Consider the following 22,943-nt stretch of genomic DNA (forward strand, 5'->3'; position numbering starts at 1 on the left):
TAAGTTTCAATGCATTGTACACATTGATACCAAGTTTATGTCTGTTTTCGACATTTTTTTTCGCTATTTCATCATATGGAGTACAGCCCCTTTAAAGGCAATGTTTGAACATATTTTGCACACAACAATATATTTACTACTGGTAGTTTTACTGACTGTCTTATTAAGACTAGAGTCGCCATAAAACCAATTATCTTTTTTATAATTACCATGCTATACTTCGGTCTAGGTATCCTGAATTTTGTTTTTTTCTTACAAACAACATTATAAATACAACCATTAAATGAAGGCTGAATTTCAGATATTTTAATGTATTCAAACTTTAGAACATTAAAATGATGAAATGACATATATGTCTTCATCGACTGGGAATTCTTTTGAATTTAAATTCATGACAAAAACACAAATCTTGAAGCATAATCATTATGATAGAGATCTTTTGTTTTCATTGTGTAGATGGTTTTTTATATAGTAAAAATATGTGCCAGCAAATTTGAAATTAGATAGACATTTGATTTAAACAATTAATTGACAATTGAATTACAAATGGAATAAAAATGAATAATCAACAAACAATTCTATTGTTTTTATATAATGTAAAAAGCATAACAATGAAATATGTTTTTTACTCATAAATGGAAATAACCCATACTTCACAAATATGCTGTAGGTGGAGAAGTTACTCCCCCTTGATGTATTAATATCACTTGTCCAAGTTAAATATAAAGTCTGGGATTTTGACTAGTTTCTGTTCAAGGCAATCATCATTTGGAGAAAACCTTTTTACATTTTAATGTAAGTATTAATATTACAAAGCATTGATTATTGCAGTATATAAATCAGGTTTCGTTTGTTAAATCTGTGTGTCTTACTGATATAATTTTAGATGAAAAAATAGTTTAAAATGATCTAGGAAGATTGAAATACTAAATAGAAAGTTGGAACAGGAAGGTTAAAATGAACTGTTAACTTCTTTGTATTAGTTTTCCTCATTAAGAAGGAAATATATCAACCAGTAAGATATATGTGAATCTGAATTTTAAATGAATTAAATGTACATTGTTTATTATAAATATAATTGTGTGTATATTTTTCATTGTGAATTCAGAACTACTTCTTAGTATGAACAATTTTGGAAATTTTTAAAATATTTTGTATTGGAAACCCACAGTTTCTATATATGTGACAGGTTGACTCACCACACAGGCAGCCCCCTGTGATCACCTAAGGAGCAGAATGGGGGACAAGGGAACAGAACTCGAGGTCAATATGAGGGATTTGGGCCCAGAACCCCATGAACAAAATAATTCAGGATTGAAGGAACTCATCAAAACTCTAATCAAGAAGGTAATATAGTATTTTTTTCAGAATTTGCTATTTTAGATATCATTATACACATGTGTTGGTTAATTTAAGAGTTTTGTGGTCATTTTAACCCAATGAAGGTAAAAAAATGTCTAAATTCAATTTACATTTGCACTGGGACCAATAACAAAGCCTACTTCAAGGTTTGCATAATTATAAAAGAGTTCACTTTCACTTTAGCATATTACATGCATGATAAGATATGATACTTTTTGTTTAACGAAAACAAGCATTTTTAGCTTGACTTTCAGAAAAATAAGGCTGGTTATACTACTCGTTCAGGGAAAGTGTCTGGTTAAAAGTAAGGGCAAGTTGGCATTTACACTCAATCTTATAACTTTACTGAAATTCACTTCTTACTTCACTAATTTGTTCAGGACCATCACACAATTAAGTTCCATGACTCTAATCATCCTAAATACTAATTATGGGCTCTGAATGACTCAGGGCATATTGTGTTTTAGGGCATTTTCACTTACAACTCCAATACTGCTGAATTCACTGGACGCATTGTACTTCACACGGATGTCCACGGCCATCACACAGTGATAGTTCATAACTCCATGTTATCCTAAATACAAATTACGGCCCTTGATCCACTTAGAAAGTTTTAATTGGTTAAAGTTTTAGGGCATGTTTGGATTTTCATCAAACCCTTCTTTCAATTCACTTCATACTTCAATTGTTGACAGCCATCATACAGTTAGGTTAAATAAATCCATGTTATCCTTAATAGAAATAATGGCACTTGATAGACTTAGAAAGTATGGTTAAAGTTTTATGGCAATTTTGGGTTTTTAACTCAGTTCTCCAGGAATGTTCACTCCATAGACTTCATAATTCACACAGTAACTGATGTTAAAAGTTCACAGCCATCACACAATTAGGTTACAGACCTTGAAATGAACCTTAATACAAGTTACTGCCTTTGATTGACTTACCGGTAACCCTTTTGTAATGACCTTGAACACACAAAGATTGTCTGATTGATAACCAATGTCCTAAAGTCCCAAAATTGGTAGAAAGGTTGTTCATGACCTCCAGATGACCCTTATTGATTTTGATGTCATCATATCAAAATTCAGGGCCACAGTGACCTTGAACACAACACTTTGGCTTACAGTCTTCAAACTTGATTAAGAGGTTGGTTATGGCCTTTAACTACCCCACAAACATTTGATGAAAACAATAATGGTCTAAATGCTCCAATAATGGTCTAAACTTTTAAGTCTCAACTCAGTTTATATTGTTAAATGTCCCATTAAACATGCATGCCCTAATAAATGCACCGGGGATCTTTTCGTGGATCTTTTTTCCTAATTTGAGACATGAATAATGGATAACTTAACCCTAAACTCCAAAACTCCTACTTCCCCATTTTAAAGCACTTGCTGAAGTCATGCATATACAGAAACACCATTCCCTGTTGTACACAACAACAGTCACACTAAAATTGCTGAAAATTGTGTATTGACTTTTAACCCCTGTGTGCCGTGGACCACTTTATTGATTTATAAAGAAGGATGTGTTTTATGTAAAAAATTTGACTGATTCAAAAATATACTGAATGGGGAAAATGTTCCTTTTTGTGCGTGCAGACTTCTTAAAAAGCCACATGCCCTGCATGTTTAATAAGACATATACGGTTATATTTTTAATTTCAATCCCAAGGTGACAGAGATGGAATCAAAGGTGAGTGAGGTTGGTGAGAAGATGGACATATTGAGGCAGGAGGTGCACAGCTCATTGCTACGGCGACAGAGCTCGCGACACAGCTCCTCTATATCCTCCAGCAGCTCTGCGTTCATCTACACCGGACGTCGAGGGGAGGACCAGGGCCTGTCACACAGTCCTGAGAGAGGCCGCCCCATACTTGATGAGATGGACACAATTACTGAGAACGATGTTGCAAGTTATTCACATAGGTCCAACATCAGACAGAACCACTCTGCACCTAATCTTATGTCACCGCAGGAAAATGTTGACATAGCACCATCCTTTCACCCAAACATTTCTCCATCCAACAGTGATAGTCATTTAGGAATTGAAGGTCCAGTAAACTATGGGAAGAAAGAGGGGGAACAGGTATTAGGAAAATCAGGTGATTCTGGTGATTCACTAAATGGTTACGCTTCACCTAGTGAAAAGAGACAGAAGAAAGACTCTGTGGCAAGCTTTTCTTCAAGTGGCTTTGACTTTGGTCAAGATACATTGACCAGAAACTCTTCAGAAACAGAGGTTAAAGAAATAGATGATGATGATGAAGCTTCAACCACTGAAGATACTGAAAGAAAGGCAGTTACATTTGGTGGGAATGTGACAGATTCTGAGGCAGCATTTGACCAGGATCAGAATGACTTTGAAGTTAGGGAAGATAACACTAAAGAAAATCTTGAAGAAATTGAGCCAGAAGTTAAAAAGCGTCCAAGACAGAAAGGGCCCAATGGTCTCAATTTTGACATAGTTTCTTCTTCTGTTTCAAGAGTATCACAGGTTCCATCCAAAGTTGGAGCACCAAGAAAGATTCCATATTCAAGTCTGAAAGGAAAACAAACCAAGTTTGCCTGGGACAACAGGCCTGACTTCCTGATGAACTCATTCACAGTCGTTGAAGGTTTGTTAGTATTTTTTTTCTCAGAGTTATAGGTTGTTATGTTTTTCCATTTATAACAAAAGTGAAATATTTCCTTTCTTAAATTACTTTCCATGACATCGGACTACCCTGGTATAACTAAGTCATAATTGTTTAACAGTGGGGAAGACACTTAGTAGGTACTTAATAACCTGCGACCAACAAATGCATGTTGATTTGGGTTTAATATAAAAAAAAAGTTAAACAAAGTAGGTAATTATCTGATTTAGGCATCATATCAACTACATGTTTAGCTAAATGGACAATTCAACTCCAGGAGCTGAAGAAGTTAAACCCAAACCCAAGCAAGATGATAAGTCTTTAAACATGGCACCTCTGCTGCCTCCAAACCAGCAACATCAGCAGCAGCAAGCAGCCCAATCACAGAAACAACAGCAGCAGCAACAGCAGCAAACAGTAGCACCATCACTGAAACAGCAGCAGCAGCAGCAACCAGCAGCACCAAAACAACAAGAACACCAAACACCAACATTCCCTCAGTCCCCAGAGTTTGCGACCAACAACCAGGTGCTGCCCCCTTCAGGGCTGAAGAATGAACACGGAGATGAAGACAACAGGTGAGAATGGAAGTGTTGTGATACAAAATCGTGCAAAGTAGCTATACACACCATTGGTATCAAGTTTCTCAATTTTGATTATTAGCATGATTCTTGTTCATAAATTTGTATAGGAATGGAATTAAAACATGGTTTCACTGTACAAGATATTAAACAATCACCACAAGGTTACATTTCACAGCATACCAAACCATGCCTACCATTGGAGATCTGTAAGATAGTTATTTCCAGGTTCCGTGAGGAGGCCCATGAGGAGATGTTACAGTCGGGGCCTCCCTACAGACGAATGGGTGTGCTCTCGAATGGGAGTCTCATCAGGAACGGCCTCGGTCAGCGACACAGGGATCAAGTCGAGGATGCCCATATTCAGGAACTGATACAGAGAGAAAAAGACCATGGTTGGTGGTAGTAAATCTTAATTTGATTATCAAAGTGTTCAGCATGTTTCTATCTTTGGCCAGTCATGAATGTCTGTGTTATCATTTTCAATTACATCTAACTGGTGTACGTCTTTTCTTTGTGTTTTAGGATGTAAAATTTAAAAGTTGGTAACAAAAACATAAAATTTTAGTAGGAAATATCACAATGTATTAAAAAAACTAATTGTTCATACGGTAGCATCTATTAAACTTCTAATATCTTCAAAACCTTTTGAGTTTTCCTTTTTGTACAGCCCATGAATGCAGTGACGTGAAGTCATCAGGAGTGGACACAGTGATCTGTCTTGATGTCTCTGACAGTATGCAAGGGGATAATTTAGAGAAGGGGATAACTGCCATCCGACAGCTACTGGATGGTAGGCTCACCTTAAACACTGCCCTGATGAACTGAATCATGAACAAAACTGTTTCTGATTTTTATCAAATATATGTATGAAAAACTGTCTGAAAATGTCTGCTTGTAATTAAATAAGTTACTATTTTAGATAATAAATTAAGTATTCCTGCTTAAACAGCAAAGGTGATGCTACTTAATTTTGCATTAAATGGTAGTTTAATGTGAAAAACAAAGACAACGTATGTTGAAATAATCTTGAATAATTTTGCAAATACTTATTCCATTTATTTGGATGATGAGAAATCGCCACTCCCTTATTCTGTCAATAATATGACATTTTATAGGTTTTGAGAACAATAGTATAGAATATGACTTGGAGGAGAATGTTGCCTTGGTAACGTTTGGGAAGAGGAACACCATTGTCCAACACCTGACCAATGACTTTGACCGGATCAGGAAAACACTAGGTGAGCATGTTACTGTTAGATATTAAACACGCTTGAGTTGCATTGTAGAAAAGATCTTCTCTCTACATGTAGTCCATTCTGTATTTATCTGTTAAATATTAAGAAACTTATGAGAATACTATAAATGATCACAAAAAAGTAAAAGAGTTGTACTGGTATGTCTTTTTTGGATGGCAAAAGAGGAACTGACCAAACCTCATGATATCAGTTGTCATCAGTTGTCATTTTGAGCACCTCAAGATAATCTTAAAAGAAGGTAATTCATTTTTCAGAATTCATTAAAATGGTGATGACATTGTATTTCAGAGTGTCTGGAGGTTGGAGGCCCCTCTCCCTTGTGGCTGGGCCTGGCCTTGGCGCTAACAGAGCTCAATGAGAGGGGTAAGGCATTTACGTGACTGTTTTTCAGAAAGCAAGCACCTTCTGTTGTACTCTTTATTACTTTTGTCATTTCCACTTTATGGTGCCCATTGAAATATCCACTTCAAAACTTTATACATTTCCTCAAAGTAACAATACACTCTCTTATGAACTTATTTAATACTAAATAATGTCCCTTTTCAACGAATCAATTAACTTTCCAGCAGCACTTTAAAGGTTTGGAAGGAGTCATCATTATGTCAACCGTTAAACTTTTTTGATAGGAAATATAAAAAAAAGATCTTTTTACTTTTGAAAGATTGGTTAATAGCTATATCAACGTGTGCACATTTAAAAAAACTATAACTTTGTCATATTTTCCCCTTATTTATTTCCTTGACAACAAAGTAAGTTGTTTTATGTTTAATGAAGAGAATGACAATCATAAATTGGTTGATTGCAGCATGTTTTTATATCCGTTTGAGATACCATAACTCTGTGATCTATATCTCCCAAAGTTACAGCCCCTGATGTTTTGATGTAAATAAACCAAGATTGGGATTTAAGAATAAAAATAAATCAAAAAATACTTTTGCTTTGCACAGATGGCAATGTGAATTAATGTTGCAAGAGCTTTCATTCTCATAACAGTACCTTTAAACATACATGTATGCTGATGATCAATCCCCCTTTGTTTATGTTCAAATATGGTGTTATTCCAGTATAAACACTTTGAAAATAATTTGATACAAAGTGATATTTCTGACAAAATGTTTGTATGATCTTTGAGGAAAATTTAACTGCATGGCCCATATTAACTTACCGTATTTTCTCGACTATAAGACGGGGAAATTGGGTCCCGATTTTTACCCCCAAAGTAGGGGACCCGTCTTATAAGCGAGTCGATAAAATATTAAAAAAAGATTCAAGTCAAAATCAGTTAAATTTTACATAGGGTATTCGTCTATCCAGTCTATCGTCTGCTGATATAAGTATGGGGCAATTAAGTAAACAACAACACGAAATCTCTTCACCGCGCGTGCTCTGACGTCACACAGTGTACCGTTATATCTGCATTTTTTCTCATGGCGCGTGTCAGTATAATTAGTATGACAGATATATCAAATCAATAAATTGGAATGTTAATATGATGTAGGTACCTAACTGTCAATTTGATTAAGCAAACAAATGACAATGCGAATATGAATCCTTTATGTTCGTCGCCAATCAAGGGACAATATTGCCTAAAGCATTATTGCTAAACCAACACCTATTCATGCCTCGGCTTTTCGCAGTTATGTTATTGAAGCCATTTATTTTGCCGAAGAACTTCATTGGTGTCTTCAATAAAAAATAAACTAAAACAAACATATGTTGTTATTAATTAATTATTACAATTTCGATAAGTAACGGCCTGTCCTGCAAACGTATGTACTCAGTTTTAACCTACCTCCAAATAGAGAGCTCACAGTTGCCCGCCATTTTCTTTGAGTAAAACAAAAACAGTTACCGCGAAAGTCGATAATTGTCCGTTGAGCTTGAACATTTTTACACATTAGGAAGAATTTTAGCATTTTAGATTTGCTTAAAAATTGACCCCGTCTTATAAGCGAGTCGAAACAAAAAGCACCAGATTTCATAGGCAAAGTTAGGGGGCCGTCTTATAAGCGAATCGCCTTATAGTCGAGAAAATACGGTAGTAACCCCTCTTTACTTTATCACTCCCTCTTTCCTATATGCTATCATTCTCAGCCCTTATCACATTTTGTGACGGCTTTAGTTCACATACTGTTTTGTTTGGTAAGAAATCTATTCAATTTTTCCTATAATAACAAAAACTTGGACTTATTTCAAAATGTTTTTTACGATGTTTGTCAATTTCAAGACTTCTTCTGCTATTGTTACAATTTTAAAATCACTGTCTTTATTTCCTATACTTTACCATAAAAACATTTCCAGGAGGAATAGTTGATGTTGGTCAGCTGAAGGTTCGCCCCAGGATCATCCTGATCACAGACGGCTTCGCTACAGAGAAGCACAGGCTGAGTGGGACAGACAGCAGTCGGGTTGAGCCTCAGGTAATCATCACGAAAAAAAATCATCGTAGTCCAAAAACTTTAACCATAACCATGACTCAAAAACTGTTGGAAGATATTAAATTTAATGTTGTGCACATTATTCAAGAGACATTTTGCACATGTATATCAAGTCCCTTAACTCTTTAATAATTGTCATGTTATGCCCCTTTTTGGACTGACCATTTGTATTTTCTAGCAGCACTCTTGTTAATGCATTTAAAATACCATCAGTTTCACTAAAGAGGAGTTCGTATTATATCATTAATGTTGAAATACCTACAATGCATGTATGCTTAGTTTCTATGAAGAAAAAAAAACTGTTTCTCTAGCATTGCATACAAATAAACCATAACCTTTAAAAAAGTAAATCTGCTATTATAAGACAAGTAAAAGTTCTGTGTTCTCTACAGAGTTATTGCCCTTGATTTTCAGGCATTCCAAGAACTCCAGCAGCTGTTGGCCTCAAAGCGTGACGTTGTCCATGGCATTGACTGTCTCCTCGTCTCTGACAACTATGCAAAGGTAAGTCACTTGGCTTCATGCTTATTGTCTCTACCACAGGTCAGTTATGTAGCGACTGGCTTCATGCTTCATGTATTCCCGTCCTAGACATAAGACAGATATTGATGTGTAATCCAAGATTAATATCGAGTTAGATGGGTAGATTTATGCTGAATGCAACCTTAAATAGAAAAGCCTAATTTAAATCAAACTTGTCTTATGTTTATTATTTTGCTAGCATTGTATATCTTTTTGTGTATTATATTTTCATTTTCTACAGGATGTGCTGGCTACTGTTTCTAACAACAGACTGTTTCCATTGGATTGTATAGAATACCTCACACAACATTTCAGAATCCAGGTTAGTTTACACATCACCTGATTGAGTGTTCAAGCATTTATTTCAAGTTCATACTACTAGTATTTTTTATATTTTTTTATGCCCCCGAAGGTGGGCATATTAAAATCGCACCGTCCGTCCGTCCCGCTCTGTAACTTTCCCTTGTATGGACAGATTTTAAAATAACTTGCCACATGTGTTCCACATACCAAGACGACGTGTGGCGTGCAAGGCTGGTGTCCCTACCTCAAAGGTCAAGGTCACACTTAGTGTTTATTCACAATGGAGTGCTGCATATAAGGACATAGAGTGTAGGTTGTCGTGTCCAGGCTGTAACTTTCTCTTGTATGCACAGATTTTAAAATAACTTGCCACATGTGTTCCACATACCAAGACGACGTGTTGCCTGCAAGACCCGTGTCCGTACCTCAAAGGTCAAGGTCAAACTTAGTGTTTATTCACAATGGAGTGCTGCATATAAGGACATAGAGTATAGGTTGTCATGTCCGGGCTGTAACTTTCCCTTGTATGGATAGATTTTAAAATAACTTGCTACATGTGTTCCACATACGAAGACGACGTGTCCTGTGCAAGACCCATGTCCCTACCTCTAAGGTGAAAGATACACTAAGTGTTTATTCACAAGGGAATTCTGAATATAAGGACATAATAGTGTAGGTTGTCAAGTATGGGTGGTATTTTTTTTATGTTCAGAGGAAATTTAAAATAACTTGCCATATGTATTTGACACATAAAGGCAAGATCAACTTTTCATGTACTGACCTTGTTCGTAGGTCAATGTCACATTCGGGGGCATTCATCACATACTGTGACAGCTCTTGTTGTACATTTTATTGTTGTACCGGTAATATTAATAATTCTTTAACAATTTAACTTTCACTTCAACCTTAGCTATTCCCAGTTTGCAATTTCAACAGTTGGCATGGATATTTGAATTCATTTGATTTAGTTATTGAAGCGTGTCTGTTTTTCGAAGATTTTTTTTTGAGATGTTGCCATGCCTTGGTATCGTTTGCATGCAAATTTTTAACCTAGGCCATAACTCAAAAAAACATTCAAATATTCAAATGAAAATTGGTTCACGTATTGCCAGAGAAAATAAGCACATGTACAGTCATGCTAATAACATTGTTGATTGCTTCTTGATTTGGTCTTGTTCTGTTACACAATACACAATAAAGGACCTGTTGCTAAATTGCGCATTTCAGCAATTATGTCAAACATTTTTAATGTAGTGTATTTAAATGTTTGTAGTTTTTTCCCCATGCTTATTATTTGTAACCCAGGAGAAGGCTAGTGAGGTGTTCAGGCGGCTACGTGGAGGCTCCCTGACATTTGCCCAGGTACCGGAGGACCTTGCGAAGTCACAACTCAACCATCTAGCCCAGGTACGGGTTGGGCAAGAGATCTGGGAGTTCTTGGAGAATAATTCTTAAAGCATTTCATGTACAAATAATATACATGTGTATACATGTAATAATGTCCTCTCACCCATAGATGTAAGTAACCTTTATATATTACCGTAGTTGTTGTGATTTTTATAGAGTAATACTATCTCCAGTCTATATTCTTATGGCTGTTTGTAGAATGAGGTGTTGCTGATGTTAAAATCCCTGGACCTGGGTCAGCAAGGGGGCAGCCTTGACCCAGATGCAAGCATCAGTCTCCCAATAACTGGTACAGTTGTATTGACAGTACAAAAATAAAACTTCTCTTTATAAAAGAGTAAAACTTCATAAGAATGTTCTGTTAGGTATAAGTTTTTAACAAATCCTGCAAATATTTACGTGTACTTAAATGACTTCCTGGCATGGCCAAGTTTGGTAACTGATACAATCATGTTTGATATTTCCACATCTTGTATTGTTTGACATGCAATATTAGATTGTCTCAGAAAAACATCAAAGAAAATAAGTAGTGAGCTTTTGTCACAAACCATCTAGAAAACCAGTCGAGGGAGAGTCCCAGACAGTCCCCAGTTCGGGAGCCAAATCCCCAGCCAACAGAAGAAGACCACCTGAGCACTCAGAACCAAGGTGCCAGACCAAAACAGAAATCCCTGGGCAATCCCTTACCCCAAACACTTAGTGGGGCAAGCCAGGATCTCATGGAGTCCAAATTGCCCTCAGACCCCCTTTCCCTGGGGTCCCTGGAGGGGCCCGAGTCGCTGGAGCCCATAGTGGATGAAGTAACAGCACCTGAGTTTGGAGCAACTATCAAGGCCAACCCAGACTGGGTTGGATACCAGACCCGACACAGCTTAACAGGGACAGTCATTAGTAAGAGGAAAAATGGTGAGAATGGAGGTTTTTTTATTTTTTAGGTTGCCTATTAATAATTGCTTTTAAGGATAATCATTATTTTTATATTTTTTTTGTTTATTTAAATTGACATTTTTTATTATTCAAACAGTATGTACAAAATATATACAAACAACCAAAGTAACATTTATACGTACATATATGATATAAATGGTATTTCTATCTTCTGATTAAGTAATTTTGGAGTCAATTTTATAATTGTTGGAATCAAACATATATGATTTTATACTTTGGTGGGGACACAAAGCACTTGATCTTGTATCAATAAACTGTATAATTCTGTGATCATTTATAAGAATATGATAAATACAAATGCATAAACAATAAGATATCATTTTAAGGTCTATTATGTTCATTTAGAACAACTCCTAAAATATATGTGCATCAGAAATTCTGTGCCCTTTTGTCTCTCATGTTTATGGCTTGCAGGGATGGTGAAGGTTGTATGGAGTGATGGTACCATTGATAAGCTCAGGTACGGGGTAGGAGGGGTGTACGACATCACCCTGGTGAAGAACCAAGGTGGGGAACAGGCAGTCATGAGCATCGGGGCACTCGTGGTCAGAGGTGAGAGTCTTATAGATGGAGGTAAATCTACTAAATTCAAGACTTTAAAATGGACAATACCATGATAAACAGAGGTAAGATTGGTTACATTTGAATATATGAAAGCAAAATGTTTTTGGAGAATTTTTTTTTTAATTACAATTCAAGAGTAAAGAAAGGCTTAATAAACCACCACTGCAGTGTCGCTGATGTTATTTAAGGTCCAGACTGGCGCTGGGGAGAGCAGGATGGACGAGAAGGGAACACCGGAGTTGTCCTCAAAATTGAGAAAAGTGTCCTACATGTAAATATTTTTTTCTACTGTATAACAACTTTTTGGGGACAAAATGTACATATAAAGGCTCATAACTTGGGCTTTAATAATTGTTGAGTTTAACCCCTTTTTGACAGATTTTGGTGCACTGAATAAATACAGCTATTAGTTTGTTATCCCCTGCCGAATCAAAGATTCCCCCGGGAGGGAGATATTGTTTTGGCGTTGTCCGTCCGTCCTTCCGTCTGTCCTTCCATCTGTCCAACCATCCAGTACCATATCTTGGTAGGCATTGATCAGAAAATGTTCAAACTTGGTCAGAATGTTCCCCTGGATCAACTCTCCACCACTTGTAAAAGTGGATCACATGGGGTCAAAAACTAGGTCACTAGGTCAAATCTTAGAAAAATCTTTGGAACATACTAGAGGCATTATACATGGTCAGATATTAACAAAACTTAATCAGAATGTTTTCCTTGATGAAATCTTGTTCGTAAATAAAACTGGGTCTTATATGATCAAAAATAAGGTCACTAGGTCAAATCTTAGAATGTTTTTGTCCGGAATTGAAATGATTGGTTGGATTATGTTCAAACTTGGTCTTGATGTCACATGGGGTCAGAAATCAGGACAGTAGGTGGGATCTTTGAAAAATTGTGTCCCAAACGAAACATTGGTATTGAATAGTCAGTTATGTTCAAATTTGGTCATAATGTTTGCCTTAATGAAATTTTACAAGAATTTTAAAATTGGTCACATGGGGTCAAAAACTAGGTCACTAGGTCATATCTTACAGAAATCTTGGGAACACTCTAGGGGCAATACATCTGCTCTAATTTCCATGAAACTTAATTAGAATGTTTGCCTCAATGAAATCTTGGAATAGTTTGAAACTAGTAGGTCATGTGGGTAAAATCTTAAAAAAAACACTTTTGAACACTCTAGAGGCTATATTTTTTGCAATATATCTGGACCGATCTTAATGAAACTTGATCAGAATGTTTGCCTTGATAAAATCTTAGATAAGTTTGGAACTGGGTAACATGGAGTCATAAACTAGGTTTCTTGGTCAATTCTAAATGTTACATTATATACAATATTTTTTTATTTCAAACAGTTGCAATCAAACTCAAACTCATATATAATTATTTCACCAACAATTGATTTCCATTCCTTGACTTAGCCCAATCAGGTGGGGGATATCAATTCAACAAATTTGCTTGTTGAAAATTTTGTTCGGTGTGATACTGCAATTGTGAAGGAAATTCTTTACTCAGAATTTTATCTCCAGGTGATATGGCAACATGGTGGCCAGGGAAACTACAGATATGGATACAGCAAAAAATATGACGTTAAGCTGCTGTAAGTATAACAGCCATTATCTACCTACCAATATACAGTTGCTTTTCTCATGTCTACATGTATGTATGTCATAGGCATACAGTGTTTAAGATCTAAAAATGTTCATTTTGCAGTGCACTGTGATTGAACTTTAACTTAATATGTTAAGACTCACAAATGAGTCCCACACATGGGTGTGATTCTAGAATGGGCTGGGCAGGGTCCCACACACAGGCGTGATTCTAGAATGGGTAGGGGAGGGTCCCACACATTGTGTGATTCTAGAATGGGCAGGGCATGGTCCCACACACAGTCCTGATTCTAGAATGGGCAGGGTAGGGTCCCACACACAGGCCTGATTCTAGAATGGGCAGGGTAGGGTCCCACACACAGGCCTGATTCTAGAATGGGCAGGGCAGGGTCCCACACAGAGGCTCGATTCTAGAATGGGCAGGGTAGGGTCCCACACACAGGCGTGATTCTAGAATGGGCAGGGTAGGGTCCCACACAGAGGCTCGATTCTAGAATGGGCAGGGTAGGGTCCCACACATGGGTGTGATTCTAGAATTGGTAGGGCAGGGTCCCACACACAGGTGCGATTCTAGAATTGGAAGGGCAGGGTCCCACACATAGGCTCGATTCTAGAATGGGCAGGGTAGGGTCTCACACACAGGCGTGATTCTAGAATGGGTAGGGTAGGTTCCCACATACAAGTGTGATTCTAGAATGGGCAGGGTAGTATCCAACACACAGGCCTGATTCTAGAATGGGCAGGGTAGGGTCCCACCCACAGGTGTGATTCTAGAATGGGCAGGGTCCCACACACAGGCGTGATTCTAGAATGGGCAGGGTAGGGTGCCACACACGGGTGTGATTCTAGAATTGACAGGGCAGGGTCCCACACACGGGTGTAATTCTAGAATGGGCAGAGCAGGGTCCCACACACAGGCTTGATTCTAGAATGGGCAGGGTAGGGTCCCACACACAGGCGTGATTCTAGATTGGGCAGGGCAGAGTCCCACACACAGGTATGATTTTAGAATGGGCAGGGTCTCACAAATTTTCTGATATGGTAATAGATCCCTGTTGGATCTCTGTTGGGTCCGGGCTGATCCAGCACAGCTGGGGGATGGTTTTTGAAGACAGAAATGGTTCTTGACTGTCCAGATCACAAAGGCAGTGTTAAACAGTCCAAAATTGCCCTGGGTGTTATCCCGGACCGTCGGGACCAAGTGGGGGGGGATTTTTCAATCTTGGGTAGTCTGTGTAGTGACCGTGTTGGCTCTGAGAAAGTCTGTAGCATAACCATGTTGATCCTGGTCGGTGTTGCTTGTTGGACAGTCTGTAGCTGATCTGGGATATCATCCGTGTTGGTCTGGGAAGGTCCTGGTCATTCCAGGACAGTCTGTGGTGCTGTCTTTGTGATATCAGGATAACCTGTGTTGGCTCTGTTTATCCCTGTTCATCCTTTAAATCAGAAGGATCATGATACTGTATACACCTCAACAGGGACCGGTCTACAATTTGATATTGGAGGGGATGTATTGGTGAGAACTTGGACAATTTGGTGTGGGGTGTAATGTGTGTGTGTGTGGGGGGGGGGGGGGGTTTAGGTGACCATTTCATCTCAAATCTCAATTGTGCAATTTACATTTAATTTATTCTGTCCTCATCATGTTTTGTTATTTTAAAGACCGAATCTATACTTGCCGCTGAAAACAAGCTTGATTACACCTTGTGACTTTTTCCCATGTCTGTGTACGGAAATGACATCAGGGCCATGTTGAATCCCACGATGTAAAAATCTGTTTCCTGTTCCACCACATCAGCATCACTTTGGAAAGAAATCTGCCTGTTGAGGAAATCTATTTTTAAGACATTCATGTTGTTGAAAAAAGTCAGTTTGTTTGGCCCTTCCGTTTGTGAGTCCTATTAATGTTTTTAAAAATGTGCTTAAGAAAGTTCATACTGGTGGTGTTTTTGTCTTAAGTATTGTTTTTATATATTTTCAGAGAACCTGGTCCAAAAGCAGGTAAGACATGTTTCAGGTATTTTAGCAATGGTTGTCACTTCAGCTGATTTTTATCACAGTGTATACTCCATGTATCAAAGATATATCAACTTGCCATTGTTTCAAGTAAGTAAGCTGTAGCATGATGACCAAATATGTGGCAGATTTTAATGACGGTTATTCAAATATATGTGTGCAAATTCCTCTCCAAATTTCCCCAAAGGTCCAAGCCCTTCCCCGCCAGTGGATCCCCGGGTTTTGTGGCAAGTTTGTGACCCTGAGGGCATCTGGCGGCCATTTCCCCCAGAGGTAAATGCAACCACAGAGAAAATGTTCCAGAAATCACCAACCATCGCATTCCTTGTTAAGATACAGAACAGACAGTAAGTTGACTCTCCTGGCTTTCCTTCAGATTGATAAATATTATACTTCTTCTGGTATGACTTTCTTTAATGACAACTGTTTTGCAGCAGATATTATTATTCTTTGTGAATGAATAAAATGATATTGAGCATATATGTCATTATTGCTAAAAGTCAGTTAAAGTAAAGTAATGAATGTAAGTTAAATACATCTGTGTTTTTTAAGTCAAATAATTCAAGTTTTATTTTTTTCTAATAATAATTTGTTTCTGTCTTTAGGTGCAAAGTATTGTTAGGAGAGAAAAAGCTATGTGACCTGTTAACTCAGAAAAACTACCCAATACGCAGAGAAGGTAGGTCGCGAGATGTGAAATGCTACGTTTATATGCCCAACATTTGCCTAATATAAAGCAAATTTGCCACAAAGAGCCCCTGGGCATATTTTTGATGTTTATAAAATTATGGCAATTGAATAAAATGATTAATACTTTAAATAAATATCAATTTTTAATGATAATAAATGACTAAAGAAATCTGTGTGTCTTTCAGACCATTTTTTGTAAGGATGACAGAAAGCTGTTAGTTTCATTCTCAAAACAAATTAAGAATCAAGTATGACGTAAATGTGTGGTTACAGTCCTGAAGCAACACACAATGAATGTTCATAAAAATTTAATAATCTCCACGATAAATATATGTATACAGTTGTACGGAACACTGGTAGAAATGATTTATACACGGCCATCAAAATTGTCTTGTAGCATAAGTATTAGTATTATAAATTTGTAAAATAAAGTAGATGCCTTAAAGTGACTCGCTTGTGTTTTTGGACCAAAAATAAGTTTTCCCAGTAATGCATCTGAAAACACTTATTTTATCATTATTTCACTCTATGATATCGATATTGCAAAAAAATACAGTTATAGCATAAAGTAATTTGGTTTCAGTGGGTTTCGAACGTACGCCGGTAAAGTTAGAAAAAAAATAGAAAACAGCTAGCTAGTCCACAAAAGAGGTGGATATGTTGACCTTTAAGGATACATTGATAACATCACGTGATAATGTCAATCAACCAATCACGCAACACCACAGCTGTAATTAATTTTCAATCGCATTATTAACCCTAGTGAAAATTGTGGTCCTCAAAGACGATATTTGTGCAAATATCAACATTTGCTGAAGGGTTCAAGCTTTTGGTATTTTTGTTAATTTCATATTTAAAAATAAAGTGCATTTTACAGACCATGAGCGTGTTACTTTAAATGTTCCTTATAAATATACGTGTATTTGTAACACAAATGAAATAATATCTTAACTGTCTCTAATAAATATATTTGTAACAGAAATTAGATGCCTTAACTGTTCCTAATAAATGTTCATGTATTTGTAACAAAAATTAAGTGTCTTAACTGTTTCTAATAAATATATTTGTATCACAAATTAAATGCAGGCGGGTAGCTATTCTACTAGCTGGGGCCAATTTGGGATTAAGCAGATCGATGCCTTGGTGTATATTAACCCCTTCACCCTCTACCCCATTTCAGGTTTCATTTGGTATGACAAAAACTTTGACCTGTCAAAATACAATTACGCAACTGTGTATTTGCGTACTTAAACATGTAATGGAGCACCTTACAGTTTGAAGTCTAGAATACAAGTGACTCTTTATGTTTTTTTATCAAACATCTTGTTGTTTTTAAAGGTTATAGAAATAAAAGGAATCTTTGAAATGTCTCACTCAGAATTAGTTAACTTTAATTGTTCAGCTAAAGCCTGTTGCTTAAAGATTTATCTAGAATTTAAATGAATTGGTGCTAAAATCAAAGGCAAAATGTAGACACAAGAAATAAGAGTTTGTTTAAGAATAAAGCCTTCAGATAAAATAAAATAAATAGCATGTATCAAATTTTGCAAATAATTTAAAGGTACAGTATTTTAAAGAATATTAATGATATTACATAACAATTTAAGATTCACATCTGAACAAAGAAAGAGACAATATATACATCTGAATAATGGGATCTATAGTAACAGAAATATCAAATAAAAGTAAACAAAACATTAGGAGGACCATTTGACGCAAACAAAGTGTCATAATATCAGCTGTATTTGCGTTTATATGCACATATATGACACAGGGCAAATTTGCACCCAAGTATATTTTTTATCATACTGTAATATAAGAAACAGTAAGAGATAATACTTTGTGTACTCTCAAAAAAATAAAATAATGGGTCACATATTAAGATATTTTTAACTCTACTGGCCATAGGCCAGAAGAGCTTATGTGATGATAATGTGTATGTCGTATGTGCATTCGTGCGTCAGTGTGTGCATCAGTGCGTTATTAAACAATTGCTTGTGAACACGATACAGTCTTCAGTTTTGATTGTATCTCGATAAAACATGTACAGTATTTAGATATCCATCAGATATTCCTTTCGAAAACCAGCCAGATCCGCTCATGCATGCCTAGATTCATTCTCGTTTACCAGAGTTACCTACCTTTTATACGATTAAACTGGCACATATACCGCATATTTTGATCTCGTCCATATTTGTTTACATCTTCTATCGAATGGAATTTCAATGTTGCGAATGTTATGAAATTTTCCCGTACTTTATATAACAAGTGTTTTGATTGGACAGCGATGATGATGATGGCATCAGGAAAATAATCTATTAATAGCTTTGCACTCGATTTGTCAGCGATTGAATCAGAGGTTAGATTTATAACGATGGAACCTCTGATGAATGAGAATGGCCTAGATAATGGGCCTTGAAAGTTAAAAAAAAATGCTATTTTTTAGCTATATTAAGTCTATTTTTAGCCAAGTCTACATAAGCGAAGTCTATTTTTAGCCAAGTTTACATGTATAGTCAAATCTAGGATTAAAGGGAGACAACTTGCTTTCTGGTTCTGCAGTTGATTTTGTGAATTACTCTCCCTTGTTCTTGTTGAAGGCCAAAGGCCATTTTTAGCTCTATTGGCCAAAGTGTCTGTTGTTAGCGCATCCATCTAAACACAATTGCTTGTGAATTTTTGTTCAAATTATACCCCTGCCAGGGGCCCTGGAGTCATTACTGGCCATCCCCCGGGGTTCACCGGTTTGGTATACTTAAATTGGGAATGTTTAAAAATCTTTTTGTCTGAACCAGCTATGCAGACCGTTGCTATTTTGAATAAGGCATAATTTAGTGGTCCGCTACAATGGTTGTTCAAATTATGCCCCTGGGGTCAAAACTGGCACTGCCCCCGGGGTCACAAGTTTTCTAGAGACAATAGAAAGAACCTTCTTGTTTCAAACCACAAGGCTCATACCATTGATATTTGTTGGGGAGCATTATATGATGATTGTCTAGCAAAACAGTTGAAATTATGCCCCTGAAGCCAAAGCTGGCCCCACCCCTTTTGACCTACTTTTGTATTTTTAAAGCTACAGCAATGAAATTTGGACCATGTGTAAAGTTTTGCAAACGAGCATCAATATTGTCCTCGGATGACCTTTGACCTTTTGACCAACTTTTTTTTTTTAAAGCTACAGAAATGAAATTTTGACCATGAGTACAGTTTTGAAAGCAAATATTTTTTTCGTCAGATGACCTTTACCTGGCACATATTAAAATAGTTCATGCAACTAATCTACTTACATTGAGTTACAACACTTTCTGTCCTCAGATATTGAACCTTTTCAGTTAATCCAAACACAAAACGTGAACTATATGTTTGTTACCTATTACACATACATACATGCTCTGGATTGAAAATGACCACAAGAGCCATGCCAGTAGAGCGTTTATTAGAGGTCAAATATTCTCTATCAATATTTGAATAGTTTCATGTGTGACCTTTAATGAATTCTGTTGTATGTATTTGTGAAGTAAAATAAAAGAAGTATTGTTCAATGTGTGCTGACTTACAAAGATACATGTACATGTCAGGGTCAATGTTGCTGACAATCATATATTTCTCCCATGTTTCAGAGGCACCAGGAAGTGACACAGGTAGCCAATCAGGGACCAGCGAAAACCAACAGTGATGATGCGGAGTGAATGTTTCATGTGTGAACATTGGCTGCTCCTTACAGTGGGTTGTAGAACTCAACTGGATTAAAATCCATGGGCTTTGTCAATGTGATACCGGTTACTCATTTTATATCCATCTACGTTGGAAATTGAACTATGAATGTACTCCTTATGTAATGATAATTATTGTTTTAATCTTTGGATGCATGCTATAATTTTTTTTTGTTCAAATGGATATTGTCATAACTGCTTGATTTTAAGGTATATTTTAAATCAGTGTTTATAACGATGATGAATTGTTTGATCAATAATCTAATAAGTATGTGTTATGTGAGATTGCCTTTATTTTATTTAATTATTTTTTATCATTGATATTTCATTAATTCATTGTAAAAAATATTTACAACTTGTGAGAGCTCTTGTTTATTCTATAATATTGAAATGTAGTTATGAAAGAACAACAATCATCCAGTTATACTTATATCTAACTGAAAGCTTTTATTATAAGTTTCCCATGCCAGCCATAGGCTTTTATTGAAACCCAATGTTGTTGGAACTATTTTTTTCCTTTTACAATGGAAAGTATAATTTTTGAATTCTACAAAAAGGGCATCATACCTAAAAATATTTTTTCTAGCCCTTACCAAACAAGCATTCTATGTAATTGGACAATATTTAATTCAACATCATAATTCACATATTCATCAATATTTGTATTATATGTTATGGTAAATGTTGTACGGTACTCCACTCAATCAACAAATGTGAGTACATTCACAAATGTACAATATTTTATGTAGCATAGAAATTGGTTTATATATGTTGAGTTTTTTTGTTTGTAACCACTAAATATAAGAGTGCATTGTACATTTAAATATGTATCTGTATGTATCTAATTTTTACACATTTGTTCACATTTGCATACAACAATAGCCATTTATGATGGCTTGTTGGTATATCATTATTGTTAAATAAATGTTTTGTTAATAACTTTGATAACATTTTTTTGATAACCAAAATTTGACATATAAACCAATTTATACCAATTATATACAGGGGTTCCTTAAAAACTTTAAAACCTAACTGCAACTTCTACATGTATGTGTACATGTGTAGCTACACAAAGGAGTGCATGTTCATGGTTTGTTTCACAATCCCTGTATTATTCCGAATGATTCTAAGCTATGCAATAATGTATAAATAGGCCGCGCAACAACAATAATATAAGTGGACTGTGCTTCCTTATTAGTTCTTCAGGAAGTTTATGTTCCCAATCTTATCAAGTGTCATAAGATCACAACTGAATACTAATCATGTGTCAGAAATAAATTGAAAGATTAAACTTGTTAATCTAAATAAGCATAGATTAATATTTCCAGCCAGGGTATTTGTTTCAAAGTATAAATCACTACAACTCGTAACAATTTGGGATCATCTATTTTGTAATGTTTCCAATGAGTTGTTTGTTTTTTTAGAAAAAAAGTATTGATCTACATGTATATTAGAAATATAATAATGAAATATACTCAGTGTTTAATAGATGTAATCATACATTTCTTCTTAAATTAGTTGAAATGTAGAACTTGATTGATACAATTGAGCAAAGGTTAAAGTTACAATGATATATACTCCACTTTGGACTAAACATGGGTTTCAAAGCTCAGGAATTCGTTCTGAAATCAGGCAGGAAAGCTTTTAACTTTGATTATTTAACAGTTGTTAAGAATATTTTTGCATGGACATTGGCATCAAAAACAGTAGGCAGTACCTTGGAATTAATATAAATGGGTTTGGAAATATGGGTTAGATAAGTGAGTGATTAAGGGCCATCATGGCCCTCTTCTTTTTGTATCTCAATCAAACATGTACAGCAATTTGATATCTATGAGCTTGGTTCCTTTTGAAAACCAGCTTAATCTGCTCTTGTGTGAGTGGATTATGGCCCTTGAAATTGTGTTGCTCTATTTAAGTTTACTCTAAGGGAGACAATTGTTACAGATAGTTGTGAAATATTGTAGTGCTTGTCTCCCTGTACCCTTTAAACATACGGTTCACTTTGAATGTGTGCTGTACTGACACATATTAAAATAGTTCATCCAACTAATCTGCTTACTACATTGTTTTGCCTCACATGTTGAATAAGCACCAAGTATTATTATGAAGAATATATATTTTAGAAATTAATTCACCAAGTATAGAACATGTGTAATATATCTGACGTCCCATCATTGTTTTATAATCATACATTGCTTCTAAAGTCCGTCAAAATGCAGAGCATGATCGATAGAAATATATAAACTAAAGATGTAGGTTACTATGATGTAATCAATGACTTAGACTAGTTACAGTCAAAACTGTGATACCAGAACATATGCCATAGTATTTATTCGAGTCAAAATGATACAAGTCTGCTGTCTTTGTTTTTTTGCCTTTTAATAAGAGCAAATGATTGATTAATGTTTGTATTGAGAACTCTTTAAAGATGTGCTAAATAAATTATGAACAAGCTAAAAATCTTTGTTTTCACATTACACCCAATCTGACATAGACACACACTGTCCAATAAAGATTAAGGTGACTTTCATATTTGAAATATGACAACTCAATATTTTAATAGTATAAAGTTTGCTTAAGATTAATAATGATAATTAAATGACGGGGTTATAATCGTTATAGTTTATTGACCTTGGTGGATAGAATTTGAGTTTAATAACACTTGTCATGTAACTTAACGCATTGTTGGTATTCTGAAGTTTCAGGTGAAATCAGAGATTTAATGTTTTCTTTCATAAGTTAAAGTTAATTTTATTAATGAGAATTGCCTGATGTTCATTCAAGCTACATAACGACCGGTCGCTGTAACCACGCTAAAGTCATACATGTATATTTACTGCATACATTCAGTAATTTTGTAAACATTGTAAACAGACTAGAACGGATGGT

General features: G+C 35.8%; 1 protein-coding gene across 1 annotated transcript; it reads left to right on the top strand.

Moving 5' to 3' along the window:
• Positions 1–715: 715 nt before the first annotated feature.
• LOC128227831 (uncharacterized) lies at positions 716–22,508 on the top strand. Its single transcript, XM_052938704.1, has 21 exons — positions 716–795; positions 1,190–1,347; positions 3,037–3,979; positions 4,275–4,575; positions 4,807–4,973; positions 5,249–5,371; positions 5,697–5,819; positions 6,126–6,200; positions 8,139–8,257; positions 8,690–8,779; positions 9,039–9,119; positions 10,406–10,507; positions 10,706–10,796; positions 11,063–11,413; positions 11,870–12,007; positions 12,208–12,290; positions 13,552–13,622; positions 15,614–15,633; positions 15,836–15,995; positions 16,254–16,327; positions 19,959–22,508. Exons 2-21 carry the CDS (start codon positions 1,237–1,239, stop codon positions 20,012–20,014), a joined length of 3,279 nt encoding a protein of 1,092 aa, XP_052794664.1. The 5' UTR covers positions 716–795; positions 1,190–1,236; the 3' UTR covers positions 20,015–22,508.
• Positions 22,509–22,943: the final 435 nt, after the last annotated feature.

Source organism: Mya arenaria, chromosome 3 (assembly GCF_026914265.1).
Source record: "Mya arenaria isolate MELC-2E11 chromosome 3, ASM2691426v1".
Taxonomy (NCBI): Eukaryota; Metazoa; Mollusca; class Bivalvia; order Myida; family Myidae; genus Mya; species Mya arenaria.

Bases quoted from the DNA above. Each gene is read 5' to 3' on its own strand.
- LOC128227831 (XM_052938704.1), top strand. From the start codon at position 1,237: ATGGGGGACAAGGGAACAGAACTCGAGGTCAATATGAGGGATTTGGGC. The intron at 8,780-9,038 runs GTAAGTCACTTG...CATTTTCTACAG, and splicing joins TCTCTGACAACTATGCAAAG to GATGTGCTGGCTACTGTTTC. The intron at 15,634-15,835 runs GTAAGACATGTT...ATTTCCCCAAAG, and splicing joins AGAACCTGGTCCAAAAGCAG to GTCCAAGCCCTTCCCCGCCA.